Source organism: Tursiops truncatus, chromosome 8 (genome assembly GCF_011762595.2).
Source record: "Tursiops truncatus isolate mTurTru1 chromosome 8, mTurTru1.mat.Y, whole genome shotgun sequence".
NCBI classification, from domain to species: Eukaryota; Metazoa; Chordata; class Mammalia; order Artiodactyla; family Delphinidae; genus Tursiops; species Tursiops truncatus.
In genome coordinates, this window is record NC_047041.1 from 74266550 (window position 1) to 74279017 (window position 12468).

Genomic DNA, 12468 nt, shown 5'->3' on the forward strand with positions numbered 1-12468 from the left:
TTAATATTGAGTGAAAAAAAATTAAAAACCTTCTCATTGGGAAATTAAGTTTATGTTAAATAAGTTTATGTTATGTAAAATTTAAACCCTTTATGTTTAGATTTGCCTGTTTTTTGAGCATGTGTGGAAATTACAGTTTAATAAATAGTGCTGTAATAGATTTATATATATCATGCTATTAGAGCCCAAAAGGGATTACATCTCTCTGTCTAGGAAACTGTGGTAAGACTTTACGGATTTGGTGAGCTGAGCTCTACGTGAATAAGGGAGAAGATTAACCTATTTTGTGTTGTTTTTTTTAAAAAACCTGGTTTTATGAGGCAGAGAAAACCTTGTTCTCTGGTTCTTTGAGAGATTCCTTAAGGAGAGAGTTGGTTTAAAAAACAACAGAAAAAAAACCCCAAAACTTGGTTATAAGACTTGAACATTTATTCCAACTAATGCTGTCACTTTTTAACTCTTTGTAAAGCAAGTGCTGAACTGTATATTTTATGGAACTTGATTAAACACTCATTTTTGATTCCTTGGTTTGCTCCTTGTCTTACAATTCTATAAGCATCCATCAGAGCTCCAAATTTAAAGGAAGATGGAAGTTCATACATACAACCACTCTCATCTGTTGTGGTCTGAGTACATTCTTCAATTTTAGAGAGAGATAAAGCGAAAGTCCATGCACAGATTGTGAATGTGATTTTGATTTGTTAATTGCTAGAAGAATGTTCTGCACTTTATTTCAAAACATTTAAACTCTCTTTAAAATTTAAAAGCTTTTCAAATTACCTGATTATTTCAAAAGTAGATCTTAACTTCCACTCAGTTGGCTTCTTACTTACATGTGTTGTCTCTTCTAATCCTTACACCAATTCTATGGCTAAGCATTATCCTGCATTTTATGATGTGGAAACTAAGGTTTAGAAAGTTTAGTAACTTTATCAAAATTTCACAGCTGGAAAGCAATGGAGCCAAAATTAGAATTCAAGTTTGTCTGAATACAAAACCAAGACTCTCAGGACTGTATCATTCTTACAACCTCTGATTCTCTTTTTACCCTCTTTCATAGGGATTATTACGGAGAAAAAATTGGCATCTATTTTGTCTTTCTCGGATTTTACACAGAAATGCTGTTTTTTGCAGCTATAGTTGGCTTAGCTTGTTTTATTTACGGCTTATTATCGATGCATGATAACTCAAGCAGGTAAGTGCAGCTGCGTTGCCCAAATAGAGAATCTTATGCTAACTGAAACTGTTGCTATTATTTTTCTGGAATTTGTGTCAGAATGTTTCCTATGGCAGCAGATAATTGATGTTTCTGAAAAAGACCCAAACATAGCAGCTACTCCTCACCTGGTGCTTTATGGAAAATTTGTTTTTAATGATGGGCTCTAAAGATTCTGTTCCTCAAAGCATGATTTGATCTACAAAAATTGCTAGTTCATTTCCCCTTGTGCCATATGTAAGAAGCTGTATAATGTTGTTCCAATAAAAGCAGCTTTGGACTTTCACCCAAACACATCACTTTTAATATAACTGCTCTTGGGAATCTCTGGCAGTCCGGTGGTTAGGACTCTACACTTCCACTTCTGGCGGCATGGGTTCCATCCCTGGTTGGGGAACTAAGATCCCACATGCCATGCCGTGTGGACAAAACGAAACAAGACAAAAACAAAACAAAACAAAACAAAAACTCTCCTCTTCCCTCTGCAGCACTGAGATCTGTGACCCTGAGATTGGGGGTCAGATTATCATGTGCCCACTCTGTGATGTAATGTGTGACTATTGGAGACTAAATTCTACCTGTTGGGCTTCAAAGGTATGTATGTATTGTGGTATGTTAAAAAGACTTGCAATTTCCCTCCCTCATTTGATACTAAGTCGTCTTTGTGATGTTGTTATTGTTTTACAGTTCTCCCATTTATTTGACAATGAGTCAACAGTGTTCTTTGCAATATTCATGGGAATTTGGGGTGAGTAAATAGTTACATAAAAACAGCTTTCTCCATGTTATCTGTTTTATGGCCATTCATGTAACATATACAGTTGGCATACCTTATAAACCAAAGGTGATTTTACATCTTTATGTCTTTGCTAGCATCAGTACACTGATGGAGTCCACATCAATGGTCATTCGTCTTGATCCTTGGTCCAGAAAGGTCTCTATTAGTCATCTGCTCATTTCTCTGAAAAACACTATAATTTTTGAAACTTCATATGTAATCAGATTACACTGTCAGCACTGTGGTAAAAACAGCCTCAATAAGTGCTTAATTCAGGAGAAATAAACATAAGTATTTGGTGGCTGGAGGATATTGAGTCATGGATACAAACTGGAACAAGACTCAAAAATTGTTGAGAGCTGGGCTTCCCTGGTGGCGCAGTGGTTGAGAATCCGCCTGCCAATGCAGGGGACACGGGTTCATGCCCCGGTCCAGGAGGATCCCACATGCCACGGAGCGGCTGGGCCCGTGAGCCATGGCTGCTGAGCCTGTGCGTCCGGAGCCTGTGCTCCGCAACGGGAGAGGCCGCAACAGTGAGAGGCCCGCATACCACAAAAAAAAAAAAAAAAAAAAAAAAAAATTGTTGAGAGCTAATACTCAACATTTGAATTTAAATTTCCTGTGTCAAATTCTAGTTCCAGCTTCCAGTTCCATTTGGTAAAAATCTCCCATGTAAGGTGGAATTTCCCTTAATTTTGGAAATGTCCCAGTATCTCTTCTATTTTGTATCATGTGGGAAGTAGAAGTGTTATGAAGTTATTCCCGCCATCAGTGAGGAAAGTATTTTCTGTAAGAGTAACTTGGCAAGAGGAGGCCTAAAGACTTCTAAAGCATGTCTAAAAATCTGGGGGACTCTGGTGAAAGATTGACTTTTTTCTCTCCAATTTAACAAAAAAAATCTTTAAAAAGCACAAGTGTGTGCATTTAAAAACTGGCCAAGGAGGGACTTCCCTGGTGGCACAGAGGTTAAGAATCCAGCTGCCAATGCAGGGGTCACGGGTTTGAGCCCTGGTCCAGGAAGATCCCACATGCCACGGAGCAACTAAGCCTGTGTGCCACAGCTACTGAGCCTGTGCTCTAGAGCCCGCAAGCCCGTGTGCCACAACTACTGAAGCCTGTGCGCCTAGAACCCATGCTCCGCAGCAAGAGAAGCCACCGCAATGAGAAACCTGCACACCACAACGAAGAGTAGCCCCTGCTCGCCACAACTAGAGAAAGCCCGCGCGCAACAACAAAGACCCAACGAAACGAAAAATTAATTAATTAATTAATTAAAAAAAGAAAAATACTGGCCAAGGGAACAAGGTAGCTTGATTCAGGCAATAGGACACCAACATTTGTGGGGGTGTGTACATGAAGCAGAGGTTCTTATGGGTTTCTCTTACTTCTGCTTGACTGCTATGGTCTGAAGAAAAAAGGCCAGATTCAAAGAGAGAATGGGAGACAGAGAAGTCTTACCCACAATTCTCCAGCAGCCTCCTCTGGTTAAGTTAGTATATGGACATCTCTTCATTATGTGGCTACCAAATCCTGCCTGTCACTTTTTGGAATCAGAAATGGATGATAGGTACACAAATTACAACAAATGTAGTAGTTTTCAATTCTTTCCATTGACAGAGATTGTACACCAACACTAACCTTATATGTCATAACAAATAGAGGAGCAATTATGCATAGAACACCCAGCAGCTGCAGTGAACATGGGGGTAAAGATATCACTTCAAGATAATGATTTTGTTTCCTTTGGATATATACCTAAAAGTGGAATTGCTTCATCCTATTATATTTATATTTTTAATTTCTCAAGGAACCTTCATATTGTTTTCCATAACAGCTACACCAATTTACATTCCCACTGACAGTGCACGAGGGTTCCCTTTTTTTTCAGTTTTGTTCTTTTGCAAAGGAATATCCAATTTTCTCAAAACCATTTATAGAAGAAATCCCCATTGAGTATTTTTGGCTCCTTTGTCAAATATTAATTGACCATAATATGTGGGATTCTTTTCTGAGCTCTTGATTGTGTTCCATAGGTCTCTATGTTTCTCTTTATGCCATGCCAAAAGTACCATGCTATTTTGATTACTATAACTTTGTAATATAGTTTGAGATCAGGAATATGATGCCTACTGCTTTGTTCTTCCTTCTCAAGATTGCTTTGGCTATTTGGAGTCTTTTGTGGCCCCATACAAATTTTAGGATTGTTTTCTCTATTTCTGTGAAAAATAGCATTGGAATTTTGATAGGGATTGCATTAAATCTGGAGATTGCTTGGGTAGTATGGACATTTTTATATTAATTCCTCCAGTCCATGAGCATGGGCTATCTTTCCATTTATTTGTGTCTTCTTCAATTTCTTTCATCAGTGTCTAGTAGTATACAGTGTACGTATCTTTCATTTCCTTGGTTAAATTTATTCCTGGGTATTTTGTTCTTTTTGATGTTATTGTAAATGGGATTATTTTCTTAATTTCTCTTTCTGTTAGTACGTGGTTAGTATACAGAAACACAATGGGTTTCTATATATTTATTTTTATCCTGGAACTTGACTAAATTTATTTATTAGTTCTAACAGTTTTTTGGTGGTGTCTTCAGGATGTTTTTTATAATTTCATGTTATTTGCAAACAGAGACAGTTTTACTTCTTTCCTTCTTTCTTACTAATTTATATGTCTTTTATTTATTTATTTATTTTTGACTAATTGCTCTGGCTAGGATGTCCAGTACTCTATTGAATAGAAGAGGCAAGAATAGGCATTCTTGTCTTGTCCCTGATCATAGAGGGAAAGCTTTCAGCTTTTCACCACTGACTATGATGGTAGCTATGGGCTTGTCATGTATAGCCCTTATTATATTGAGTTACATTCCATTTATACCTATATTTTTGAGAGTTTTTATCATGATGGTTGTTCAGTTCTGTTAAATGCTTTTTCTGCATCTGTTGAGATGATTTTCTTTTATCATTTATTTTGTTAATGTGGTATACCATGTTGATTGATTTGTGGATGTTGAACTATCCTTGTATCCCTGGAGTAAATCCCACTTGATCATTGTGTATAATTCTTTTAATATATTGCTGAATTTGATTTGCTACTCTTTTGTTCAGGTTCTTTGCATCTATGTTCATCAAGTATAACTTCTTTACTTGTAGTGTCTTTGTCTGACTTTGGTGTCAGGATAATGACGGCCTCATAAAATGAGTTTGGAAGTTTTCTTTCCTCTTCTAGTCTTTGGAAGATTTTGAGAAGGATTAATTCTTCTTTACATGCATGATAGAATTCACCAGTAAAGCTATCTGATCTGGACTTTTGTTGGTGGGGACGTTTTTGATTACTGATTCAATATCCTTACTGGTAATTGGTCTGTTGAGATTTTCTATTTCTTCATGGTTCTGTTTAGGTAGGTTGTATGTTTCTACGACTTTATCCATTTCTTCTAGGTTATCCACTATATTGGCACATAATTGTTCATAGTAGTCTCATGATCCTTTGTATTTCTGTGCTATCAGTTGTCATGTCTCTTATTTAGTTTCTAATTTTATTTATTTGAGCCTTATCTTTTTTTCTTGGTAATTATGGCTAAAGGTTTTCTATTGTTTATCTTTTCAAAATAAAACAGTTTTATTGATCTTTTCTATTGTCTTTTTGTCTCTTTTATTTATTTACCCTCTGATCTTTGTTATTTCCTTCCTTCTACTACCTTTGGCTTACTTTGCTCTTCTTTTTCTGGTTCCTTAATGTCTAAAGTTAGGTTGTTTATTTTAGCTTTTTCTTGATTCTTAATGTGGGCATTCATCACTATGAACTTCCTTCCTAGAACTGCTTCTGCTGCATCCCGTAAGTTTTGGTATATTGTATTTCCAGTTTCATTTGTCTCAAGATATTGTTTAATTTCTCTGTTGATTTTTCTAAGTTTGTTCAGTAGCATGTCCTTTATTCCCCACATATTTGTGAATTTTCCAGTTTTAACTTTTCCTGTAATTCTATTTTCATACCATTGTGGTCAGAAAAGATGCTTGATGTGATTTCAAACTTTTGAAATCTATTGACTTGTTTTGTGGTGCTAATATATGACCTTTCCTGGAGAACATTCCATGTGCACTTAGAAGAATGTGTATTCTGCTGCTGTTAGATGGAAAGTGCTGTCAATGCCCCTTAAGTCCCTCTGGTCTAACATGTAGTTTAAGTCCAATGATTCCTTATTGATTTTCTGTCAGGATGATCTATCCATTGTTGAAAATGGGGTGTTGAAGTTCCCTACTATTATTATGTTGCTGACAATTTCTGTCTTCAGGTCTGTTAACATTTGCTGTATATATTTTAGGTGCTCCTCTATTAAGTGCATAAGTATTTATAAGTGTTATATCTTCTTCTTTGATGGATCTCTCTATCATTATAGAAAGATCTTCTTTTCCCTTTATTGTGATCTTTGTCTTAAAGTCTATTTTGTCTTATATAAGTATAGTTAATATTGCTTTCTTTTGGTTTCAGTTTGTATGGAATATCTTTTTCCATCCTTTCACTTTTAGTATATATGTGTCCTTACAGCTGAAGTGAGTTTCTTGTAGGCAGCACATAGTTGAGTCTTGTTTTTTTATCCATTCAACCACTCTGTGACTTTTGATTGGAGAATTTAGTTAATTACATTAAAGTAATTATTGACAGATATGGACTTACTATTGCCATTTTGTTAATTGTTTTGTAATTCATTTGTTCCTTTCTTCCTCTCTTGCCTTCTTCTTTTGGGGTATGATAATTTTCTGTAATGGTATGCTTAGATTCCTTTTTCTTTATCTTTTGCATGTCTTTTATAGGTTTTTGCTCTGTGATTATAGTGAGGCTTTTATAAAACATCTTATAGTTATAACATTCTATTGCAAGCAAAACAAATTAATTCCAAATGCATACTAACGCTCTATATTTTTACTTTCCTTCCCATGTTTTATGTTTTTGATGTCACAGTTTATATCTTCTTAGCTTGTGTATCCTTTAACCAATTATTATAGTTATACAATTTTATTGTAGTTACAGTTATTTTTACTACTTTTGTCTTTTAACCTTCATAATAGATTTAGAAGTGAGTTACCTACCCCCATTATAACATGTATTTTAAATTTAACTATACATTTACCTATACTAATGAGATTTGTACTTTTATATGTTTTCATTTCAGTTTAAAGAGGTCCCTTTAACATTTCTTGAAAAGCCATTCTAGTTGTGATAAACCCTTTCCACTTTTACTTGTCTGGAAAACTTTCCAGGTAGAGTATTCTTGGTCCTCAAATTTTTTTCAGTACTTTGACTATATGCTACTCCCTTCTGGCCTGCAGTTTCTGCTGAAAAATCTGCTGATAGTCTTATGAGGGTTCCCTTATACATAAGTTGTTTTTCTCTTCTTGCTTATAAGATTCTCTCTTTGTCTTTAACTCTTGACCTTTTAAATATAATGTGTCTCAGTGTAGTTCTCTTTGTTTTCATCTTTTTTGGAACTCAGTGGGTTTCCTAGATATGATATTTGTTTTTTTCCCCATGTTAGAGAAGTTTTTACCCATTATTTGAATATGCTGTCTCTGTCTCTCTCTCTTCTCCTTCTGGGACCCCCTATAATGCAAATGTTGGTCTGCTTGATATTGTCCCATAACTCCCTTAAGCTGACTTCACTTTTTTTCACTCATTTTTCATTTTCATTTCATTCATTTTTTCTCCTCTGACTGAATGAATTCCACTTCCCTTTCTTGGGGTTTACTGATCCTTTCTTCATTTTATGTAGTATGTGCTGAACCCTTCTATTGAATTTTACAATAAAATTATTGTATTCTTCAGCTCTATGATCTCTGTTTATTACTTTCTTATACTTTCTGTCTCTTTGTTCAAATTCTCACTTTATTCATGCATTGTTCTCCAGACCTCAGTAAGCATCTTTATGACCATTATTTCGAACTCTTTATCAGGTAAATTGCTTGTTTTCATTTCATTAAGGTCTTTTTCTGCAGTTTATCTTGTTCTTTTATTTGGAACATATTTTCCTTTGTTTCTTCATTTACCTTGCCTCCCTGTGTTGATTTCTGTTCATTAGGTAAAACAGCTACCTCTCCCAGCCTTGAAAGTGTGGCCTGTGATTGTTCAAGCTGCCTTCTTTGTTCTTAGTGGTTCCCAGTATTTGGGGGGTGTGCCAAAACCCATCAGTATCCCAAATGGGAAGATCTCAGTCAGCACCTAAATGCAGGCTGTTTGGAAGCTGGACCCTCAGGCAGCAGCTTTTAAAGTCTGCAAGTAGATCTCTTTCAAAGAAAGATTGGAAGATGGGCATTTGTGTCTGCTGCCTCTACTTTTAGCCCTGGGGAGAAAACCAGTTAGGAACTGTTTGTTTGCTGCAGCAATCAAAACAGTATGGTACTGGCATTAAGATAGACATACAGACCGATGGAACAGAATGGAGCCTAGAAATAAATCCACATGTATATGGTAAATTAATCTTCAACAGGATTTCCAAGAAAACAAAATGGGGAAAGGATAGTCTCTTCAACAAATGGTGCTGCGGAAATCTGGACGGCGACATGCAAAAGAATGAAATTGGATCCTTATCTTTGTCAACTGAAAAAAAATCCACAACCAGAAAGTTGAGAATTATGTTTTATTTGGCAGACTTTCTGAGGACTTCAAGCCCAGGAGGCAGCCTCTCAGATAGCTCTGAGGAACTGCTCTGAAGAGGTAAGGGAGGAGCCAGGATACATAGGAGTTTTGCAACAAAGACCAGGTAGTCAGACATCAAAAGATTACTGTTAATTAAAGAAAACCAGATACCTTAAGTTAATGAATTAGCGCTTTTCTTTGTATGGGAAGATGCAAGAATCTGGGCTAATTGAAATCATTCCTTTGATATGCACCTTAGCTATCTGGGGCCAGTATCCTGTTCTTTCCCATCTTGAGTTCCCTCAGGGCTCACCATCTGGGCTGTAGTGGCTTGATGGCTGCAACATCCTTTGTTTACCGATATGGCAGGCAACATTTTTCATTCACATCTTACACCATCACAAAAATCAATTCAAAATGGATTAAAGGCTTAAACATAAGACCTGAAACTGTAAAAATCCTAGAAGAGAGTATAAGGAAAATCTTTATGACATTGGTCTTGGCAATGATTTCATGCAGATGGCACCAAAGCCCAGGCAACAAAAACAAACAAAATAAGCTAGACTACCTCAAACTAAAATGCTCTGCACAGCAGAGACAACAATGAACAGAGTGCAAAGGCAACCAATTGAAAGGCAGAAAATATTTGCAAACCATCTATCTGATAAAGGGTTAATCTCCGAAATATATATAAGGAACACCTGTAGCTCAATAGTTTTTAAAAAATAACAAAACCTAACCTGATTAAAAATGGACAAAGGACTTGAATAGACATTTCCCCGAAGAAGTTATACAAATGGCCAACAGATATATGAAAAAATACTTAATGTCATTAGTTATCAGAGAAATGCAAATCAGACCACAATGAGATGTTATCTCACACCTGTCAGGATGGCTATTACCAAAATGATGAGGATGTGAAGAATTATAATGAACTCTTGCATACTATTGGTGGGAATGCTAAATGGTACAACCGGAAAACAGTGTGGAAGTGCCTCAAAAAATTAAAATAGAACTGTCATATAATCTAGCAATCCCACTTCTGGGTATTTACCCAAAATAATTGAAATCAGGATCTCAAAAAGATGTTAGCGCTCTTGTGTTCATTGTAACTCTTCCACATTAACCAAGATGTGGAAACAATCTAAATGTCCATTGACAGATGAATGGGTAAAGAAACTGGTATGTGTGTGTGTGTGTTTATATATATATATATATGTATATATGTGTGTGTGTGTGTCTGTGTGTGTGTCTGTGTGTGTAAACTAGTTACATCTATGCCTTAGAAGGGTTATAAGGGAAGGTTTTTCTGGGGGTGTTGGTAATGTTTTATATACTTTTCTGTAAATATGTTATTCTTTAAGGGAAAGTTTGTTTAAAAATTATATAGATTGTATATTATACTATATAATATTATATATTATACGTATATATATATATAGAGAGAGAGAGAGAGAGAGAGACAGGGAGAGAGACAAAGAGGGACAGAGAGAGAGAGAGAGAGACATACTGTGTTATGAAATGGCTCCTATGTTTTCCTTAAATTTCCCTAAGCCTGAGAATGTGGTACAATTGCTTGAATGATTTCAGTAAAAGACATGCAAACAAAATCTAGGTGTTAGTAAAAAGTCAAGTTTAAATATTATTTCAAATTATCTGAATGAAGAGAGAGAGAATAGCGTGCCTAAAAAAATTTTTTCTTGCATGGACTGCTGTCTAAGAAACGAATTTGTATTTCTATATATGAGTTATTTCAAGACTATTACATAGTATTATGCCAAAATTTATAATTTTATCATCAAACAATGACAGAAGAACCATCATACAACCAAAATGATTTTTTAAAGTAAAGAAAAATCTAGTTATTATCTCCTTATTCACTTATTCCTCCATCTCTTTATTATATTTGTTCTTATGCATTTCTTTGCCCATAGTCACATTGTTTTTGGAGTTTTGGAAACAGCGACAAGCCAGACTGGAATATGAGTGGGACCTGGTGGACTTTGAGGAGGAGCAGCAGCAGCTCCAGCTGAGACCTGAATTTGAAGCTATGTGTACACATAGGAAAGTGAATGCAGTGACTAAGGTATATTAGGAGACTGAAATAGGCAGTATATTCCAATGGACAGCAAGCTGTGGGTGGCCTCTCAAGTAATGATGTGTATTTCAATTTGCCTTTAAAATACTCTACAACATATAAATCATACAAACTTGTTTACTCGCTTCTAATATACATCTTGAACGCATGCACAAGTAGGTAGTAAAGTATAATGAGCCCCAGGATGGAATCATCACCCAGCTTCAATTATTATTATTTCATGGGCAATCTTCTTTCATTTATACACCTACCCCTCCCTGCCACTAGATTATTTTGAAGCAAATCCAAGTTATCATATCATGAAATACATAGTTTTAATACTAAGTGAAATAAAAGGAAATGGAAAATAGCGTGCATGCTGTGGGCTTTGTATATAAATATATAGACATGGAAATGATACTAAGTTAATGCGTGAAAATTAAAATAGTATTGTATTAAGGTAGTGGGCTTACGAGTGATTGCTTTATTCGACCAAAGTTTATTCACCTAGTCCATTCTAATTAATTATAATGGGAAGATCATTGCACTGGTGTCTGGAAAGGAGAGTCTAGATTTGGGGATAACTGGCAAACTGGCTGTATGTTGTTGACTGAGTTATTTGACTTCTTGGTACCTCATTTTTGTTTCACTTGAAAATGGAAGATACTTTGCAGACTCTTGGCTGCATATTCTTAGAGTCCCCACCTTTCCATAATCTATAATCACCATGTTACCTGATGCTATTAAAGAGAGAATAGAATATGTCTCTAAAAATCTCTTCAGTAGAATTCCCTACTCTGTTCAGGACACTGTTCTTGTGTAAAATGCTCAACATTCTTCTCATAGTACAGGCATTCACTAAACGTTTATTAAATTGCCTTGAAACATTACAAAATATTCAGTAAATGAATGAAGAGAAAAATCACCTCAGAAAATACATTAACAATTTGGGTGGCTATTTGAAATTAATAAAAAATATATTAAAAGAGATATTTTCATAATAATGACATGATGTGTATTTGTTCATACTTAATGGGATAAAGAAGAAAATAAAAGCAGGCCTATTGGCTTTGCCAAACACCGTTGACCAAAAGCAAGATGTACTGAATGTTTACATTTGAAACAAGTTGAAAAACAATATGTATTGATTCACTGTGAATCGTCTACTTCACTTAGCTTTAATGGCTTTGGAAATGAGAGTTTTTTTTTTTTACTTCATTGCAGTGCTTCTTCAGTGGTTAAGCACAACCAGAATTCTTACATTTGAGTCTGTTGGGAACACATACATGCAGGAATGGACACACACACATGCACACACAAATGTGCACACACACACGAACACACTGACACATTGGATACACACATGCATACACATGTACATAATCAGATGTGTCCACACACATCCTGGGGTTCAATAGAGCTCTTGGGCAGCCTACCCTGACTGCTATGTTCTGTTTGCATTCAGTCCTTTCTGAAAAATCCTTGAGACTGTACAGATGTAAAATCTTATATGTTAAATAGAATTACATGATTTAGATTTCTGCTGACAACTATTTTTTACTGTATGACAGTATTTTGGCCGTAAGATCTAACTGCCTCTCGATATAGCTAAAAATATCAGCTGGTATAATTAATATCTTCCATTAATGACTTAAAAACCCATAATTGTAGAAAGGTCTGGGCCCCTGAACTGTGTGGAAGAAGACAATTAATCCTATAAATATAAAGAAGGCACCCTACTTAATATCATACAGAGCAATTACAG

At 35.5% G+C, this 12468-nt stretch overlaps 1 protein-coding gene across 8 annotated transcripts in view; it reads left to right on the forward strand.

The window, feature by feature from the left end:
* The window catches only part of ANO5 (anoctamin 5), a 98408-nt gene that overhangs the window by 60459 nt on the left and 25481 nt on the right, over nucleotides 1–12468 (forward strand). For all 8 annotated transcript variants that reach the window (XM_073808693.1, XM_033862637.2, XM_073808694.1 and 5 more), the window contains 4 exons: nucleotides 1061–1195; nucleotides 1705–1810; nucleotides 1904–1964; nucleotides 10561–10712. In XM_073808693.1, coding sequence (XP_073664794.1) covers nucleotides 1061–1195; nucleotides 1705–1810; nucleotides 1904–1964; nucleotides 10561–10712 — 454 coding nt within the window. The remainder of the gene's footprint in view (nucleotides 1–1060; nucleotides 1196–1704; nucleotides 1811–1903; nucleotides 1965–10560; nucleotides 10713–12468) is intronic.